At 45.7% G+C, this 20,556-nt stretch overlaps 1 protein-coding gene across 1 annotated transcript; it reads left to right on the top strand.

Moving 5' to 3' along the window:
• Window positions 1-4,370: 4,370 nt before the first annotated feature.
• Window positions 4,371-19,720, top strand: LOC311125591 (transmembrane channel-like protein 6). The gene is made up of 21 exons (XM_084199615.1): window positions 4,371-4,580; window positions 5,473-5,588; window positions 5,784-5,945; window positions 6,438-6,608; window positions 6,775-6,883; window positions 7,399-7,480; window positions 8,671-8,730; window positions 8,859-9,056; window positions 9,251-9,477; window positions 10,170-10,314; window positions 13,237-13,392; window positions 13,480-13,658; window positions 13,899-13,989; window positions 14,456-14,553; window positions 14,888-14,983; window positions 16,321-16,396; window positions 16,561-16,694; window positions 16,868-17,044; window positions 17,411-17,489; window positions 17,982-18,080; window positions 18,227-19,720. The coding sequence occupies exons 1-21, from the start codon at window positions 4,525-4,527 to the stop codon at window positions 18,239-18,241; spliced, it is 2,526 nt and encodes an 841-aa protein (XP_084055741.1). The 5' UTR covers window positions 4,371-4,524; the 3' UTR covers window positions 18,242-19,720.
• The last annotated feature ends 836 nt before the right edge of the window (window positions 19,721-20,556 follow it).

The raw sequence follows: 20,556 nt of genomic DNA, 5'->3' as shown, positions 1-20,556 counted from the left end.
CTCCCCTCCTCCCTCCCTCTCTCCCTCCCTCTCCCCTCTCCTCCTCCTCTCCTCCTCCCTCTCTCCCTCCCTCCCCTCTCCTCCTCCCTCTCCTCCTTCCTCTCCTCCTCCCTCTCCTCCTTCCTCTCCTCCTTCCTCTCCTCCAACCCTCTCCTCCTCCCTCTCTCTCTTTCTCCCTCTCTCCTCCCCTCCTCCCTCCCTCCCTCCCCTCCTCCCTCCCTCTCTCCCTCCCTCCCTCCCCTCTCCTCCTCCCTCCCTCTCCCCTCTCCTCCTCCCTCCCTCCTCTCCTCCTCCCTCTCTCCCTCCCTCCCCTCTCCTCCTCCCTCTCTCCCTCTCCTCCGGCCGGAACATAATTGCAAATAAATATTTTGTAGACTGCAAATTGACCGCAAGAAGCCCAAACAGATATGTTTGACTAAATCATAATCATTTCAAACCTTGCTTAAATTTTTTTGCTCAGAAAACTTGGGGGGCCAAATAAAACCGCTGGGCCGCCAGTTGGGGAACCCTGCCCTGGGCCTACATATATAGTTCTAAGTTTATATACTGTTTCTCCTCCACAGCAACTTTAACTTTGCATTTATAAAATACTCCTAAATATATTAGTGTTATTCTGTAAGTATACTGTATCTTCTTGCTAACCTGCCGTTGTTAGACAGTGCAGTAAATCTGTTTCTCATCACTCAGTGTTTTCACTGACAGGCCTGCATGATTTGCGTTGTTTGGCTGTAGTACAGATCAACTTTGACCTGGAGGAAGATGTTCAGGGGTTGTTGACAGTGACACACACACACACACACAGAGAAAGGGGACATGGGCCCTGGTCAAAGGTAGTGCACTATATAGGGAATAGGGTGCCATTTGGGACTTGTCTCTGTGATAAGACCAGCAGTCTGACAATATGCCCCGGGAGAGTGAGAGAAAATTGAGGAAGGGAGGACAGAGGAGCAGAAAGACAGTCAGTGACTGGAGAGTTGGAGCATTGACAGAGTTGGAGATAATGGAGTGTGAAATAAAGAAAGAGAGCGAGGGAGGCAGAGAGGGAAAGACAGAGGGAGAGAATGTAGAGAGAAAGACAGAGAGCGAGAGACTCAAGAGGGGGAAGATGTGAGAAAATATGGAAATCCCTAGGTGATGGATTTGAATGGACTCCAAAGCACAGACAGACCTGACCAAGACATTAGAGATTTGGAGTGAAAAGTTCAAAGAAAGAGAGCAAGTTAGAGAGAGAGAATGGGTCTGTAGGAGAGAAAGAGAGAATATCTATGATGGAGAGATAAAGACAGAGATAAGAGAGCGAGAGAGGAGAGAGAATATAGACTAGTGAGAAGTTAGACAGGATGTGTAGAATGAACATGTTGAATCCATTAACTTCCACAGTGCAATGCCCTTTGGCCAGGAGCCAATCAGATCTGCCCTCAGCTGTCTGCCTCTGATGAGGTCATCACGGAGAAGTTGACTGTTCCAGGAAAATAACCATGGAACTCCAACCAAGACACACACACACACACACATAGGGCCCTAAACAATCAGCGCTGCGGACGGAATCAAGGAATCCAGACATTAAAATGGAATTCAACAATATTCAACATTTTATTGAAATTAGTAGGAAATCAATGAACTTATTCGAAAATGCATTCATTTGCGCAAGTTTATCATAAGACATTAACAAAATACATCAGTGATTCGTATTTTCCTGCAACTTTCTGAAACGGCACAGAAATGCCCCTGTGTGTGTGTGTCTACACTTTGTTTGGCTGTTAGCGACGATGCTAATGATAACCTTCTTCTGGTAGAGATGGAAAGGCTTTCCCAAAAACCTTCTCATTTAAATGTTAACTACAAAGTAGCCAATGCCAACCTGGAAGAATGATATCATCAATCCAGTGGCCATTTGTTTAGCAACATTTTGCAATCACATGAGCGCTACAAAAACATCGCTAACCAAACAACAATCTCTTCCTGGTGCTCACTTGCATTAAAGGGCAACTAAACCCCAAAATCTAAATTTCTTGTTTTTCCCAGACCTGGTCTTCTGATGTGGTTTAAGTGTTGTGGACTTACAACATCCAATTTAGTTGTTTTTCTATTAAAAAGGTGTGATTTTGAGAGCGAAAACCTGAAGAAAACAGAAACCTGGAAAAATAAAACAGAATTTTGAAAAACACAAACGGAATCAGGCTAAAAATAAAACTGATTTTATAAGGCCCTACATACATATGCACACATGCATGAAACACACACACACACAAACCGGTGTCAAATATATATATATATATATATATATATATATATATCCTGTCACGTTAAAGACTGTTTTGTTTTGTGTTTGTAGGGTCACATGGTCTTTGTGAAGAGGTCAAGCACACTAGAACACTACCAGCACACAGAGCAATAATCATAACCAGTGGCTGTGGTTCTGGGTTGTCTGGAAACCTGATTTTGCCGTGGCTAAAGATGCAGATTTCTGTGCATGTGCAGGATTTCTTTTTTTAAAGTAGCTGCTGCTCAGTGCTCCGCTGCAGCTTCCCCCTCCTTGATCGGCGATAAGGGCCGTTGTCTGGTGTAGCCTACAAAACTTCATGTTGTACACAAAGGACATGATTGACATGTTCCAACTACTGCCTTCCCTGTCCCAGTAGACTATTAAACATAAACACGATTTCAGGTTCTTTTTTCAGGAGGAGAGTTGGGCTACATGCAGCTATTTACATGTTGTACACAAAAGACATGATCAACATGTTCGTACAAACTCGCAGTTCGTTTTTTGTACCAATGCAAAACTCAAGTGGGGAGTTACATGCAGCTATCTAGGCAGCATATCAAACAAGCAAGACACAGACACGCAGTCTAATTAGCGATGTAATGTTCTTTTTTTAATCATCATTGCAAACATTGGCTAAGCAGGAGGCAGACAGGTAGTCGGAGTAGTAGTGTTATTTTTCAGCAACTCTGGCTGATGATTACGATATGGCAGCAACTACAAAGATTAGCCTACGTCATCACACAAAACGCTGATTGTTTTTGCTCCAATGTGTAGGGACTACGTCCTGCTTGTGTATCTGCAATATCCGTTACAACAGACAGAATGTTGTAGCCTTCATAATGGCCTTGAATGTTCGTTCAAATTGCCGCGGGGTTCTGTGTTCTCAGCCACGGTCATAATCATATACTTTATTGATTTTCTCTGATCATTTCCTTGTTCTGTGTTCGCTCTGAGCTTTACATCTCTGGTAAGTCTGTTTTGGTTCAACTCTGAACACACACATAGGCCTAGTATGGTAAAACTCTATTCAAACAGTAATTCCAACACTTCAGTGGTGATACAAATACACATGTTTTGATTTAAGCCTTGTTTCTGTTACAGAGGCTTTAGTCTTTAGTTTATTAGCTGGTATGAGTTTTCTTGAACTCTAATCGCTAGGACTCACACCACCTCCAGTTAGTAATAAGCATGATGTTTGTAGTTACGCTACATGGGTTTAAATGGGTTTCAAAGCAACAGGACAGGAAGTGTCTTCTTTGTATTTGAGTTGGGACTAAACAACGCAACACAGATTTTAGGATTAAACAAGCCTGAACTCCTACAATGCCCCCCCCCCCCCCCCCCCCCCCCATGACGCAGTACAAATTGGTCTGACAAAGAATTCTCTCTCTCTTACCAACCTCATGAATATTCATAATAAGTTCTGGTGCATGAGCAGCATTCTAGAACTCATGTGATCAGAAAGATATCTGGCCACAGAATGCTCATTACAATGTGAATGGATGGTGGTGGCTCTCCTATCCATCACATAATCATATGCTTGGTGTGAAGGCCTAGTATGATGTAGGCCTAGTATTGTATTCTAACACTTCACTGGTGATACACACACACACACACACCAGCTGCTGTTGCTGTGTTTTGTTGGTATTTACATTTTACATTTACGTCATTTAGCAGACGCTCTTATCCAGAGCGACTTACAGTTAGTGAATACATTTTTTTTATTTTTTATACTGGCCCCCCGTGGGAATCGAACCCACAACCCTGGCGTTGCAAACGCCATGCTCTATCAACTGAGCTACATCCCTGCCGGCCATTCCCTCCCCTACCCTGGACGACGCTGGGCCAATTGTGCGCCGCCCATGAGTCTCCCGGTCGCGGCCGGCTGCGACAGAGCCTGGATTCGAACCAGGATCTCTAGTAGCACAGTTAGCACTGTTAGTATGATAAAGAACTGCTTTTACGAGGTAAACGAGGTGTGTGTGTGTCCAGGTGCTACAACAAAGTGCTACTAGCTGAAACACGAAGGAGAACTTCAATCACCACTCCTTATGATTCCTAACATTCTTCTCTCTCTCTCTCTCTCTCTCTCTCTCTCGCTCAGGTAGTTTTTGCAACACTATGCTAGGAGAGTGGAGAGGCGGGACTAGGCGGACAAGGGTGTGACCCTTCTCTGTGATTGGTGGACAGAGATTGACGGACGGACAGAAGGATAAAGAGGACGAGACAGACTGGAGAGGAGAGACTGAGAGAGAGAGATGGATCACAATGTCAACTTTGACCTGACTCCTCACCACATGGAGGCTGGCCTGGAGTGAGTATTATTAGACTATACCAATGGAGGCTGCTGAGGGGAGGACGACTCATAATAATGGCTCGAATGGAGTGAATGGAATGGTATCAAACTCTCTATGATGTTTTGGTAAACAGAAGAGAGGGTTAAAATAAGACAATGACAGAGTTAACTGTCTGTTTGATGTTCTTTGAGGCAACTCTTTGAGGCCCAGTTCTGTACAGTACCAGTATTCAGCCAGACCCATTGTTCCCACAGAACAGACTGACTGTGTTTGTTTGACTGTTTGTATAGTCTTTGTTCCTTTCGTGTGTGTGTGTGTGTGTGTGTGTGTGTGTTCTTGTATTTACTGAGGAGAATCTTCTGAGTGAGTCACTTCCTGTGGTGTTCAACTGCAGGGTCCCTGGGGAGCAAAAGGCTTGTGATTGGTGGTTCCTTTCGAATTAGGTCTTAAAGGCCATGAAATATTTAATATGAAGAGTTGTCAGTGCTTATCAAGGTGGTCAAAGCCTAGTGGTGAGGGAGTGTTTACACAATGTCTGTCTGTTTTTCTGAACAGTGGTTACTGGTTAGGGGTGTGTTTGTTTTTAGTGGTTAGAAGTGTATGTATGTGTGTTTGTATCCGACCCACTGAAGTACGCTCTCATCTCTCTCTTACTCTATTTCTCCCTCATTTCTCTCTCCCCTCTCTCTCTCATCCTCCCCCTCTCTCTATCTCATCCTCCCCCTCTCTCTCCCCCTCTCTCTCCCCCTCTCTCTCCCCCTCTCTCTCCCCCTCTCTCTCCCTCCCTCTCTCCCTCCCTCTCTCCTCTCTCTCCGCCTCTCCCTCCCTCTCTCCTCTCGCTCTCTCTCGCTCCTTCTCTCCCTCTCTCTCTCCCCCCCCCACCTCTCTCTCTCTCTCTCTCTGTAATAGGAGCCCAGTGGATGAGGAGGGGGTCCATGACTCCTTTAACCAGCTGATAGAGGATCAGAGACAGGAAGCCTTTGAGCTGCAGGAACTACAGAGAGAACTGGATGAGGAGGAAAGAGGTAGTGTTTGTGTGTGCGTGCATACATGCGAGTGAGACTGTGTGTGTGACTGCTTGAATGTGTAGGAGGGAAAGACAGAGTGTTAGTGTGCATGTCTTCATGTGTTGGTGTCTGCTGGTGTGAGTTTTATATATGTGTGTGTGTGTGTGTGTGTGTGTGTATACCTCCATAAACCTCATACTCTCCTATCTCCAGACAGTGTAGCGTACCTGTCCAGCCCTGGTCGGGAGATATGGCGTGGGGGCCAGGGGAGGGGGGAGGAGGGGGAGGAGGGGAGACAGTTAGACCCCCTTATAGAGGAACGCTGGTCCTCCGCCACCCTCAGAGTCCTCTCCTCCATGCCCAGCCGCACCATCGGTAAGTCACCCCTACGACACCCTTATGACACACTTATGAAACCTCTACGACACTGTTATTACAGTCTTAAGACAGCTGTATGTACACCTAACTAGTATTTCTTCTTTTCACACTTCATGAGAGAGAGAGGTAGTTTCAGAAGTCGAAACTATTTCTGCCATTGTCGTGTGACTGTTAGTTCCTCTAGCAGGTGCACCAGCAGCCAGTCAGCCAGTCAGCCAGTCAGCCAGTCAGCCAGTCAGCCAGCCAGCCAGTCAGCCAGTCAGCCAGTCAGCCAGTCAGCCAGTCAGCCAGTCAGTCAGCCAGTCAGTCAGCCAGTCAGTCAGTCAGCCAGCCAGTCAGCCAGCCACTATCAACCCATCAACAGATACTGTATCTAACACAGTGGCTCTAAAAACACCATGGCACAAACTAGAGTTCTGTCCGTCTATCAGACAGTTTAGGAACCATGCATCTACACACACACCTCTTCACTTTCTCTCCTCTCTCTAGGTCGCAGTCGAGGTGCTATCATCTCTCAGTACTGTAACAAGACCATGAAGTTGAGGAGACGCAGACAGAGCAGACCTTCCATAAAAGACTTTTCCCGCTCTGCACGACCCAGTATCCGTGGTTACGGCATGGAGACGGGCGGCGTGGAGACCGACGGCGTGGATGGGGAGGGTGAGGTCACTTGCGTAAACGTTACACACACACACACACACACACACACACACACTGAAATACCAACATTTTTGTTGTAATGATGTCATAACCTACGCATAACTAATGTGTGTGTGTGTCCGTGCATCTGTCCATCTGTGTGTGTGTGTGTGTGTGTGTGCTGCAGGGCGTAAGCGTGACCACCTGGTCAACAACCTTCAGAACCTCTCTCTGAGTGACCGGGTCAGGATGCTGCGAGCCATGCCTCTGTCTGTGGCTGAGAAGAGTGAACTAAGGTATCTACACTCCTCTATCACCCCTCTCTCTTTCTCCATCCCTCTATCACCCCTCTCTCTCTCTCTTTCTCCATCCCTCTATCACCCCTCTCTCTCTCTTTCTCCATCCCTCTATCACCCCTCTCTCTCTCTCTTTCTCCATCCCTCTATCCTGCTGTCTCTATCTCTCTGATGCTCTGAGCCATGCCTCCCTCTGTGGCAGAGAAGAGTGAACTAAGGTATCTGCACTCCTCTATCACCCCTCTCTCTCTCTGTCTTATCCTATCACTCTCTTTCTGTCAGACTCTTCCCTCTCATTATTCTCTCTCTCTCCTCCTCCTCTCTGCAGCTCTATCAATAGTTGTCATGGTCTCATCCTCTATTCCTCTGTCTGTACATCTGTCACTCACTTGTGTATCATCTTGTAACCCCCATCCCTCTCTCTCTCCCCGTCCCTCTCTCTCATCCCTCTCACTCCCCCCGTCCCTCTCTCTCTCCCCCCATCCTTCTGTCTCCCATCATTCCTCTCTCTCCAGGAGGTTGGCTGATAGGAAGGGTCTACGCTCCAAACACAGTCAGATCCCCTGCTGTAGCCAGCTGAAGTATAACATCATCAACGTAAGTCACACAGACAAACACAGTCAGATCCGCTGCTCAAATATTACATTGGTCCAGTTCCTGCCCGGATACATTTCAGGCGTTGCATTGCATCAACCAATGGTTGTGCGCCACCACATTTACATTTTAGTCATTTAGCAGACGCTCTTATCCAGAGCGACTTACAGTTAGTGAACACATATATATTTTTTATACTGGCCCCCCGTGGGAATCAAACCCACAACCCTGGCGTTGCAAACGCCATGCTCTATCAACTGAGCTACATCCCTGCCGGCCATTCCCTCCCCTACCCTGGACGACGCTGGGCCAATTGTGCGCCGCCCATGAGTCTCCCGGTCGCGGCCGGCTGCGACAGAGCCTGGATTCGAACCAGGATCTCTAGTGGCACAGTTAGCACTGCGATGCAGTGCCTTAGACCACTGCGCCACTCAGGAGTACCACGTCATGGACTGCAGCTGGCCATCAGATTGCTGTATCATATGATGTGGTTACTATCTGATATGTTCAACACCTAGTCAGGCCTTGTGAGATCTGGCAGGAGTCTGTCAACTTAGTCAGGCAGGAATGCCACCACTATCATGTATTACATCATCGTGAGTCACCACCCCGTGACCTCATTCTACTTCTACATTCTACTTCCTGTAGTGGGACAGTCGCTCATCTAATGAGGTACTAATTTTATCAGCTGATCTGTCTAGACAGCAATCATCGTGTCTGTCATAGTTTCTGTACAAGTCAGGGGTTTACAGCTTTAGTCTCCCAGCGCTCGCCACACACAGACAGACAGACAGACACACAGACAGACAGACACACAGACAGACACACAGACAGACAGACAGACAGACAGACACACATAGACAGACAGATCTTTGTGACAGTAATGTGATGTTGGTGGGTGTTTCCTGTAGCTGTGTGTATCAGTATCTACTGATGGTGTTATAGCCCTCTTGCCCAACACTTAATGCCCCTGTGAGTGTGAATCATGAAGTAATTTCCCTTAGACAAGTCCCTACTCATTACGTCAAAGCAGAGTTTCTCAGATGTCAACTAAGTTATTATGAGGCTTTTTTAGTTCATGGGGAAACAGAATGTGTGTGTTCCTATAATTCTAATTCTCTGCTCAATGGGTTAGTATGTGGACACAAACATTACTGTACTTGACACTGACCCTCTCCTCTCCTCTCCTCCAGGCTCTGAGACATAGCTGGTACAGCTGTCTGTCCTTCCTCCACTCCCTACAGCTGTGGCAGGTAACTCTCTCTCTCTCTCTCTCTCTCTCTCTCTCTCTCTCTCTCTCTCTCTCTCTCTCTCTCTCTCTCTCTCTCTCTCACATTATATCTCTCTGTTCTTTCTCACTATCTCTGTTCCTCTTCCCCAGGTGGCGCTGAAGAGGGTGAGCGGTCGTTTCGGCACCGGCGTCCTCTCCTACTTCCTGTTCGTCAAGACCCTCCTCTTCTTCAACGTCTTCCTGTTCCTGGTCACGGTTTTGTTCCTGGCCCTGCCCCAGGCAGTACACCCCCCCAGGTTAACCCAGGGACACGTAGCCTTCTCTGGGCTGGAGCTGCTCACTGGAGGGGTAAGAACCAGACATTCACCTCATACCAAACATACTGTCCCATAACCCCAAACAGCACCAGGCATTACACCCCTCCAGGCTGCTCACTGGAGGAGTATCCTCATACCAAACATACCTCCCCCTCTCCGTCCCCCGTCTCACTCTCTCCCTCCTCTCGCTCTCTCTCTCTCCTCTCTCTCTCTCCCTCTCCCCAGGGTTATTTCTCAGACTCAGTGATGTACTATGGTTACTATAGTAACTCTACCCTGTATAAGAACTGTAGTGTCAGTAGTAGCGGTATGGACCAGCAGCCCAGTCACTCTCCATCTAAAAGGACAATGGAAACAGACTGTGGAGTGAAGCTGTCCTACAACATGCCCCTGGCGTACTTCTTCACCATAGGAGGGGCTTTCTTCATCACCTGCATCATCCTCGTCTACAGGTGTGTGTGTGTGTGGGGGGGGGGGGGTGTCTCTGTCTTTCATCAGAGAGAGAGAGACTACTTCAGTGTACACTGAGTATACCAAACATTAGGAACACCTTCCTAATACTGAGTTGCACCCCCTTTTGCCCTCAGAACAGCCTCGATTTGTCAGGGTTATGGACTCCACAAGGTGTTGAAAGCGTTCCACAGGGATGCTGGCCCATGTTGACTCCAATGCTTCCCACAGTTGTGTCAAGTTGGCTGGATGTCCTTTGGGTGGTGGGCCATGCTTGATACACACGGGAAACTGTTGAGCGTGAAAAACCCAGCAGCGTTGCAGTTCTTGACACACTCAAACCGGTGCACCTGGCACCTACTACCATACCCTGTTCGAAGGCACTTCAATCTTTTGTCTTGTCCATTCACCCTCTGAATGGCACACATACACAATCCATGTCTCAATTGTCCCAAGGCTTAAAAATCCTTATTTAAACTGTCTCCTCCCCTTCATCTACACTGATTGAAGTGGATTTAAGAAGTGACATCAATTAGGGATCATAGTTTTCACCTGGATTCACCTGGTCAGTCTGTCATGGAAAGAGCAGGTGTTCCTAATGTTTTGTACCCTCAGTGTATTTAGATGTTAAATGACAGGACTTACAGGACTAACAGTTCACAAAGTAAAGGGTGTGTGTGTGTCCTCCCCCCAGCATGTCCAAGTCGTTTGGTCAGAGTTTCCGTATAGACAAGTCTCATGGTATCCTGGCGATGAAGGTGTTCACTTCCTGGGACTTTAAAGTCATCAAGAAGACCTCCGTCAAACTCCGCTCTGAAAACATCTGCACTCAACTCAAGGTAGGGACACGTACAGATGCACGCTCCTTTGACACGTACACACACAGTTTGTGTTTGTCCGGTATCCTTTTGAACTTCCAGGTCAATATTGAGCTACTCCAGTTTGTTTTCTTTTAATTTGTCAAAGGACATTCTCCTTACAGCGTCCTATACATCCCACACACATTCCCACACACACACACTCCCATACACACACACACACTCCCATACACACACACACTCCCATACACACACACACACTCCCATACACACACACACTCCCATACACACACACACTCCCATACACACACACACTCCCATACACACACACACTCCCAAACACACACACACTCCCATACACACACACACTCCCATACACACACACACTCCCACACACACACACTCCCATACACACACACACTCCCAAACACACACACTCCCATACACACACACACACACTCCCAAACACACACACACTCCCATACACACACACACACACACTCCCATACACACACACACACTCCCATACACACACACACTCCCATACACACACACACTCCCATACACACACACACTCCCATACACACACACACTCCCATCACACATACACACACATGCAATAATGTTGTTAGTCAGTCAGGAATGTGATGACATAAGATATTTGTTTTGTTTTGCAAGAAAACTTGAAGAGGAAAAAGCTAATTCGCCTAATTCAAATCAAATCAAATCAATCAAATCAAATTTTATTGGTCAAATGCGCCGAATACAACAGGTGCAGACATTACAGTGAAATGCTTACTTACAGCCCTTAACCAACAGTGCATTTATTTTAAACAAAAAAAGTAAGAATAAAACAACAACAAAAAAGTGTTGAGAAAAAAAGAGCAGAAGTAAAATAAAGTGACAGTAGGGAGGCTATATATACAGTAAAATAAAGTGACAGTAGGGAGGCTATATATACAGGGGGGTACCGTTGCAGAGTCAATGTGCGGGGGCACCGGCTAGTTGAGGTAATATGTACATGTGGGTAGAGTTAAAGTGACTATGCATAAATACTTAACAGAGTAGCAGCAGCGTAAAAAGGATGGGGTGGGGGGGCAGTGCAAATAGTCCGGGTAGCCATGATTAGCTGTTCAGGAGTCTTATGGCTTGGGGGTAGAAGCTGTTGAGAAGTCTTTTGGACCTAGACTTGGCACTCCGGTACCGCTTGCCGTGCGGTAGCAGAGAGAACAGTCTATGACTAGGGTGGCTGGAGTCTTTGACAATTTTGAGGGCCTTCCTCTGACATAATTAATCATGATCAGTTGTTAGAGGAGACTAATCGTAACCATGTCTCTCTCTCTCTCTCTGTAGGAGTTGTTAGCGGAGACTAATCGTAACCATGTCTCTCTCTGTCTGTAGGAGTTGTTAGAGGAGACTAATCGTAACCATGTCTCTCTCTGTCAGTAGGAGTTGTTAGAGGAGACTAATCGTAACCGTCTCTCTCTCTCTCTCTGTCTGTAGGAGTTGTTGGAGGAGACTAATCGTAACCATGTCTCTCTCTCTCTCTGTCTGTAGGAGTTGTTAGAGGAGACTAATCGTAACCATGTCTCTCTCTCTCTCTGTAGGAGTTGTTGGAGGAGACTAATCGTAACCATGTCTCTCTCTCTCTGTCTGTAGGAGTTGTTAGAGGAGACTAATCGTAACCATGTCTCTCTCTCTCTCTGTCTGTAGGAGTTGTTAGAGGAGACTAATCGTAACCATGTCTCTCTCTCTCTCTGTCTGTAGGAGTTGTTAGAGGAGACTAATCGTAACCATGTCTCTCTCTCTCTCTGTCTGTAGGAGTTGTTAGAGGAGACTAATCGTAACCATGTCTCTCTCTCTGTCTGTAGGAGTTGTTAGAGGAGACTAATCGTAACCATGTCTCTCTCTCTGTCTGTAGGAGTTGTTGGAGGAGACTAATCGTAACCATGTCTCTCTCTCTCTCTGTCTGTAGGAGTTGTTAGAGGAGACTAATCGTAACCATGTCTCTCTCTCTCTCTGTAGGAGTTGTTAGAGGAGACTAATCGTAACCATGTCTCTCTCTCTCTCTGTCTGTAGGAGTTGTTAGAGGAGACTAATCGTAACCATGTCTCTCTCTCTCTCTGTCTGTAGGAGTTGTTAGAGGAGACTAATCGTAACCATGTCTCTCTCTCTCTCTGTAGGAGTTGTTAGAGGAGACTAATCGTAACCATGTCTCTCTCTCTCTGTAGGAGTTGTTGGAGGAGACTAATCGTAACCATGTCTCTCTCTCTCTGTAGGAGTTGTTAGAGGAGACTAATCGTAACCATGTCTCTCTCTCTCTCTCTCTGTAGGAGTTGTTAGAGGAGACTAATCGTAACCATGTCTCTCTCTCTGTCTGTAGGAGTTGTTGGAGGAGACTAATCGTAACCATGTCTCTCTCTCTCTCTGTAGGAGTTGTTGGAGGAGACTAATCGTAACCATGTCTCTCTCTCTCTCTGTAGGAGTTGTTGGAGGAGACTAATCGTAACCATGTCTCTCTCTCTGTCTGTAGGAGTTGTTGGAGGAGACTAATCGTAACCATGTCTCTCTCTCTCTCTGTAGGAGTTGTTGGAGGAGACTAATCGTAACCATGTCTCTCTCTCTCTCTGTAGGAGTTGTTGGAGGAGACTAATCGTAACCATGTCTCTCTCTCTCTCTCTGTAGGAGTTGTTGGAGGAGACTAATCGTAACCATGTCTCTCTCTCTCTCTGTAGGAGTTGTTGGAGGAGACTAATCGTAACCATGTCTCTCTCTCTCTCTCTGTAGGAGTTGTTGGAGGAGACTAATCGTAACCATGTCTCTCTCTGTCTGTAGGAGTTGTTAGAGGAGACTAATCGTAACCATGTCTCTCTCTCTGTCTGTCTGTAGGAGTTGTTGGAGGAGACTAATCGTAACCATGTCTCTCTCTCTGTCTGTCTGTAGGAGTTGTTGGAGGAGACTAATCGGAAGCATGTCCAGAAGACAGTGTGTCAGAGAATAGGACGTGTGACAGTACATGGTCTGGCATGGTTCATCTGTATAGGCAGTACTGTGGCCTGTGTTCTAGCTCTGTACTACTTCTCTGAGTACATGCACAAGGTAAGAGACACACTTTTTCAGCTTTCATCCTCCACTTTCATCTTCCACCTTCACACCTTCTTCCTCTCCTCCTCCCTCCCTCTCTAGGACCTCCAGTACAGATCTCGTATTCCCACTAAGGACCCTCTCCTGAAGGAAGCCAGTCTGTTAGCCCTGCCAGTCGTAGTGTCTCTCATCAACCTCCTGCTCCCTGGCCTCTTCAACGCTACTGCCTGGATGGAGGAGTACGACTCGCCCAGCGTACACACATACGTCTCCATCAGCAGGTAGAGGGGTGGAACTGCAGTCCACAAATTTAATTTAGACGTTTTTGTGTGGATGGAGGAGTACGACTCCCCCATCGTACGCACATATATCGCCATCTGTAGGTAGAGGGGTGGAAGTGCATCCTACAGACGTAATGGGAAGTTAATGGAGAGTTTATTGAAATCAAGAGTCTTGCTAGTTGACAGAAGCGTGTGTGTTTGTTCTAAACATTTAAAAAATCTACTATTTGTGTGTTTGAGGAACCTGATGTTGAAAGTGAGCGTGCTCGTAGTGCTGTGCTTCCATTGGCTGGGCCGGATCGCTTCTGACCCCAACAGCATCGGCCTGCAGGTGAGAGGAACATTCCCGTTCCAGCATTCCGATTCTGTCCCAACGTTCCAATTGCTTCCCAACATTCCGATTCTGTCCCAACATCCATTTACAGCATTATCAACTCGACAATGTCCAGAACTATTTTGCTCAAAATGAAATCTGTGCTGCTGTTATGACTGGTGTCTCCTGTGTTGTTGTTGATATTGATGATGTTGATATTGATGATGTTGTTGATGTGGTTAATATTGATGTTGTTGATATTGATGATGATGTTGATATATAGTCCTGTGTAGCTCAGTTGGTAGAGCATGGCGCTTTGCAACGCCAGGGTTGTGGGTTCGATTCCCAAGGGGGGCCAGTATGAAAATGTATGCACTCACTAACTGTAAGTCGCTCTGGATAAGAGCGTCTGCTAACTGAATAAATTGTCAAATGTAAATATTGATGTTGCTGTTGATGTAGTTTCTTGTGTTGTTGTTGTCAGTGCTGGGAGAGTTTTGTAGGACAGGAGCTGTACCGCTTCCTCCTCATGGATTTCATCTTTACCATACTGGACACCTTCTTTGGAGAGTTCCTCTGGAGGTGGGTACTCTGTCTGTCTCTCTCTCTCTCTCTCTCGCTCTCTGTCTGTGGCTCTCGCTCTCTGTCTCTCTGTCTCTCTCTCTCTCGCTCTGTCTGTCTCTCTCTCTCTCTCTCTCTCTCTCTCTCTCTCTCTCTCTCTCTCTCTCTCTCTCTCTCTCTCTCTCTCTCTCTCTCTCTCTCATATTTTCTTGCTCATAAACTCGGCAACTCTTTCAACCCATTATACAGTCTCTATCGCTTTCTTTCCCATTCTCAATCCTTTATCCCTTATTATTCTCTCTCTCCTTCTCCCTCTCTCCTTCTCTCCCTCTCTCCTTCTCTCTCTCTCCTGCAGGTTGTTTTCTCAGAGGGTGTTGAAGAGGAAAAGGAAGCCTGTGTTTGACATCGCCAGGAACGTGTTGGAACTCATCTACGGACAGACACTGGCCTGGTATGACCTCTAACCCTGGCCCTAAACCTAACCTTAACCCTACACCTAGCCTTAACCCTGGCCTGGTATGACCTCTAACCCTGGCCCTAAACCTAACCTTAACCATACACCTAGCCTTAACCCTGGCCTGGTATGACCTCTAACCCTGGCCCTAAACCTAACCTTAACCATACACCTAGCCTTAACCCTGGCCTGGTATGACCTCTAACCCTGGCCCTAAACCTAACCTTAACCATACACCTAGCCTTAACCCTGGTCTGGTATGACCTCTAACCCTGGCCCTAATTCTAACCTTAACCATACACCTAGCCTTAACCCTGGCCTGGTATGACCTCTAACCCTGGCCCTAAACCTAACCTTAACCATACACCTAGCCTTAACCCTGGCCTGGTATGACCTCTAACCCTGGCCCTAAACCTAACCTTAACCATACACCTAGCCTTAACCCTGGCCTGGTATGACCTCTAACCCTGGCCCTAAACCTAACCTTAACCCTACACCTAGCCTTAACCCTGGCCTGGTATGACCTCTAACCCTGGCCCTAAACCTAACCTTAACCCTACACCTAGCCTTAACCCTGGCCTGGTATGACCTCTAACCCTGGCCCTAAACCTAACCTTAACCCTACACCTAGCCTTAACCCTGGCCTGGTATGACCTCTAACCCTGGCCCTAAACCTAACCTTAACCCTACACCTAGCCTTAACCCTGGCCTGGTATGACCTCTAACCCTGGCCCTAAACCTAACCTTAACCCTACACCTAGCCTTAACCCTGGCCTGGTATGACCTCTAACCCTGGCCCTAAACCTAACCTTAACCCTACACCTAGCCTTAACCCTGGCCTGGTATGACCTCTAACCCTGGCCCTAAACCTAACCTTAACCCTACACCTAGCCTTAACCCTGGCCTGGTATGACCTCTAACCCTGGCCCTAACCTTAACCCTACACCTAGCCTTAACCCTGGCCTGGTATGACCTCTAACCCTGGCCCTAAACCTAACCTTAACCCTACACCTAGCCTTAACCCTGGCCTGGTATGACCTCTAACCCTGGCCCTAAACCTAACCTTGTACACTTGAGTCTCTGTGTTGTGTAGGTTGGGGTGTTGTAGTGATGTATCATGTCTGTGTTGAGGTGTTGTAGTGATGTTGTATTGTCTGGAGGTTGGGGGGGTTGTAGTGATGTTGTATCATGTCTGTTGTGGAGGTTGGGGGTGTTGTAGTGATGTTGTATGATGTCTGTTGTGTAGGTTGGGGGTGTTGTAGTGATGTTGTATCATGTCTGTTGTGGAGGTTGGGGGTGTTGTAGTGATGTTGTATCATGTCTGTGTTGTGTAGGTTGGGGGTGTTGTTCACTCCTCTGCTTCCTGCTGTACAGATCATCAAACTACTGCTTCTCTTCTACATGAAGAAGGTACATAAACCTCTGTTTTGATCACTGTGCCATGATCATCCTGGTAACTGGACTATGTAGACTACTTATATTGGAACTACAACTGAATGTCAACTGACCTTGAACCTTGTCTTGACTCTGTACCTTGATCAAACGGTTCTCTGACAGTATTCTCCCCCCACCAGACTAGTGTAATGATGAACTGCCAGTCCCCTAGGAAGCCCTATAGAGCCAGTCAGATGACCACCATCTTCATCACACTCCTCTGCTTCCCTTCATTCCTGGGGGCTGCCGTGTGTGTTACCTACACTATGTGGAGGTAGGGAGATGGACTGGTGTCAGTAACACACTCTGATGTCAGTAACACACTCTGATGTCAGTAACACACTCACTGAACATATTGAACACACATTAGCAAATTCAAACACACATATACCTGCAATATACAGTATTCACATTGATATACTATAATATCTATATACCTTCCTCCAGTATCCGTCCGTCTGAGTCATGCGGTCCGTTCCGTAGCCTGTCCACTATGTTCGAGTCAGGGAAGCTGTGGGTGAAGGAGTTGGGGAGACACAACCCTAACCTGGCCTGGCTAGCCTGGGCTCACAGCTACATCGTGGAGAACCCTCTGTTTCTGTTCCTGGCGGCTGGGATCTTCCTGTGAGTGGTACACACACACACACACACACACACACACACACACACACACACACACACACACACACACACACACACACACACACACACACACACACACAGACACACAGACACACAGACACACACACACACACACACAGACAGACAGACACCTTTCCTGGCTAGCCTGGGATCACTACATCGTGGAGAACCCTCTGTTTCTGTTCCTGGTGTCTTCCTGTGAGTGGGATGATTCTGTGAGGGATTTGACACAAACTAAGTTCCTTCAGGATGTTTTTATCATTTCCATTTCTGTCAGTGTCTCTGTATAATAGAAAGGTATTGTGATTTAGTGTGTTTTCATACACTCTCTCTCTTTGTCTCTCTCAGGGTAGTGATTTACTTCAACACCCAGGTGGTGGATGGACAGAGGAAGATCATCAGTCTGCTGCAGGAGCAGATAGAAAACGTAATGTCTCAACTAATGTGACTTAACCTTTTATAACAGTGTTATACAGATAGAAAACATACAATACTAATGTCATAATAACACTGTAATAAATATTTACCTTTAGAAAACATCTGAAACCATACCTCTTCAAAGAGTATCTTAAATAATCCCAGATAGAGACTTTGCTGATAGCTACTTTATTGAGAATTTTTTTTACTTACTGTGACATGTGGTTGTGCCACCTAGCTATCTTAAGATGAATGCATTAACTGTAAGCTGCTCTGGATAAGAGTGTCTGCTAAATGACTAAAATGTCAATGTAGAAAATGTACGTTCAACACTCTGTGTATACAAGCACTTAACTTGACATAAAGGATTCTAACACTGTGTATAATGTGTTAATTGCCAGCTACATGGTTGTTGCCTAGTAACCTGTTCTAACACTGTGTATAATGTGTTAATTGCCAGCTACATGGTTGTTGCCTGGTAACCTGTTCATTCTCTCTCTAGGAGGGGGAGGATAAGAAGTTCCTGATCACTCGTCTCCAGGCCATCCACCAGCAGAAACCACCCTTCTCTCCTCGCAGACTCACCAGTCAGGCCAGTCAGGTGTGTGTGTGTGAGATAAATAAAAAAAGAGAGGGAGTGTATGTGTGTGTGTGTGTGTGTGAGTGTGCATGCATGCATTCTTTTGTTCCCAATTTTCTTTCTGGCTCACAATTCTGACAACACTCTTTCTCCTGTCTTCTTCCCAGGATTCCAGCGGCTAGCATTCCAACTACTAAACGGCATTCTCTCCCATCTCAGTGGAAGGAATATCTCGGAAAATCTCTGAATATCCTTTGGGAAATTACCTGAATGGAACAAAACTGGATATACCTCTCCTCTCCTGCCTCTGGGAAGAGTTGTTAAGTAATTCTTAAACTGGAAAACTATTCTCATAGGATGTACACTCTTTCCCAGGAATCTGGGTTGGGATTGGGACTGGGACTATAAAGGAATTTACTTCTTTACAATAACAAATCCCACATAGGCCAAAACAGGATTCTAATAGGATCCACACTCTTTCCCAGGAATCTGGTCCTTGTAAGGATTGGGAATAGGATTGGGAATGGGACAAAGCAGGATTTCCCTCTTCCAATAACAGGCTACACCTCATAGGGAAAGACCACAGTCTTTATGTGAACTTACTATGGCCAAGCCATAGGCTACATTTTACTGTAACTAGGCTACACCTTACTGTAACTAGGCTACATTTTACTGTAACTAGGCTACATAGGAAAATACCACTGAGTTTATATGAACTTACTATGGCCAAGCCATAGGCTACACCTTACTGTTTATTCTTCATATGAAATGAAAGGACATGTCACAAAACAAAATAATGGTTTATCAAGCTCAATAGTTTCAACCAAGGATGTTTGTCCTTTAAAAAAAAAATTTGGGATTGGAACCCCTGGTCATGCGAAAGGATGTAGGAGTGAAGAGGTGAGGAAACGAGACTGGGATACGGTGTGCTTGTAGGGACACAGAACAGAAAGCACTTTTTTTTTTTACAACTTTGAATAGGGAACAGATCAAATGCCAATAAGCTGCCAACATTGCACAAAGGGTTAAAACAGTGTCATTGTTAAGCAGGGTTAATTCTGTGAAATATAGGATTTTTATTTTTTAATTGTAAATAGTCTGATTGTTTTATTACTTTAGATGTTTTATTGTATAAACGGGTATTTTGTCAACAGCCCTTTCATACCAACTGTGAACAAATAGGTTATTTCTTTCCATTTCTGATATATAACAATTATTTTGTACGATTTTGTTATGTTTTTATGTTAATTGGTGGTCAGGGTATAATTTCGTGATAAGTTTAGTCTCTCTGCTTCCAAAATGGCACTCTTCCCTAGATAGTACACACCTTTCTAGGGCGCTGGCCAAAAGTAGTGCACTCTGTAGAGAATAGAGTGTCTGTTGGAACGCATCCTATGTTTACTGTCTCTGTAGGAGGAGTCCACCGCTTAGTATCGGGCGATCTGATTAGTTCATTCAAAAAGGAAATGGTCGTAGAAGATCAACCACTGAAACAGTACGTTATTTTAATGTCTCTTTTTGTTTTTAAGAAGTTGTTTTATTGTTTGTATACTTTATAGGTAATTAAATGTTTTACCATATCTGCGTGTGTATTTGCTTACCTGATGTGTACCTAGTGGTTATGCTAGACTTCAATCTTTTACTTTTCAGTGGAGAAATGTAATATAAATAATTGAAAAATACATATTTCTATTATTTAACACAATTATAATGTATTACAGACATGCAATCAGCACCATAAAAAACAGCTAAATATATTGACAATTTACAAAGAATCACTTTCCTGTCCTAATAGCACACATACAGTGGGGGGGAAAAGTATTTAGTCAGCCACCAATTGTGCAAGTTCTCCCACTTAAAAAGATGAGAGAGGCCTGTAATTTTCATAATAGGTACACGTCAACTATGACAGACAAATTGAGAATTTTTTTTCTCCAGAAAATCACATTGTAGGATTTTTTATGAATTTATTTGCAAATTATGGTGGAAAATAAGTATTTGGTCACCTACAAACAAGCAAGATTTCTGGCTCTCACAGACCTGTAACTTCTTCTTTAAGAGGCTTCTCTGTCCTCCACTCGATGCCTGTATTAATGGCACCTGTTTGAACTTGTTATCAGTATAAAAGACACCTGTCCACAACCTCAAACAGTCACACTCCAAACTCCACTATGGCCATGACCAAAGAGCTGTCAAAGGACACCAGAAACAAAATTATAGACCTGCACCAGGCTGGGAAGACTGAATCTGCAATAGGTAAGCAGCTTGGTTTGAAGAAATCAACTGTGGGAGCAATTATTAGGAAATGGAAGACATACAAGACCACTGATAATCTCCCTCGATCTGGGGCTCCACACAAGATCTCACCCCGTGGGGTCAAAATGATCACAAGAACGGTGAGCAAAAATCCCAGAACCACACGGGGGGACCTAGTGAATGACCTGCAGAGAGCTGGGACCAAAGTAACAAAGCCTACCATCAGTAACACACTACGCCG

The sequence above is a fragment of the Coregonus lavaretus genome (assembly GCF_964263955.1).
Source record: "Coregonus lavaretus genome assembly, contig: HAP1_SCAFFOLD_1801, whole genome shotgun sequence".
NCBI lineage: Eukaryota > Metazoa > Chordata > Actinopteri > Salmoniformes > Salmonidae > Coregonus > Coregonus lavaretus.
The sequence above is the reverse complement of the archived record's forward strand: the minus strand, read 5'-3'. Positions and strand labels throughout refer to the sequence as shown.

Coding starts and splice junctions, on each gene's coding strand:
- LOC311125591 (XM_084199615.1), top strand. CDS start 4,525: ATGGATCACAATGTCAACTTTGACCTGACTCCTCACCACATGGAGGCT. Junction 13,659..13,898: donor ACATACGTCTCCATCAGCAG/GTAGAGGGGTGG, acceptor TGTGTGTTTGAG/GAACCTGATGTTGAAAGTGA. Junction 13,990..14,455: donor CCAACAGCATCGGCCTGCAG/GTGAGAGGAACA, acceptor TGTTGTTGTCAG/TGCTGGGAGAGTTTTGTAGG.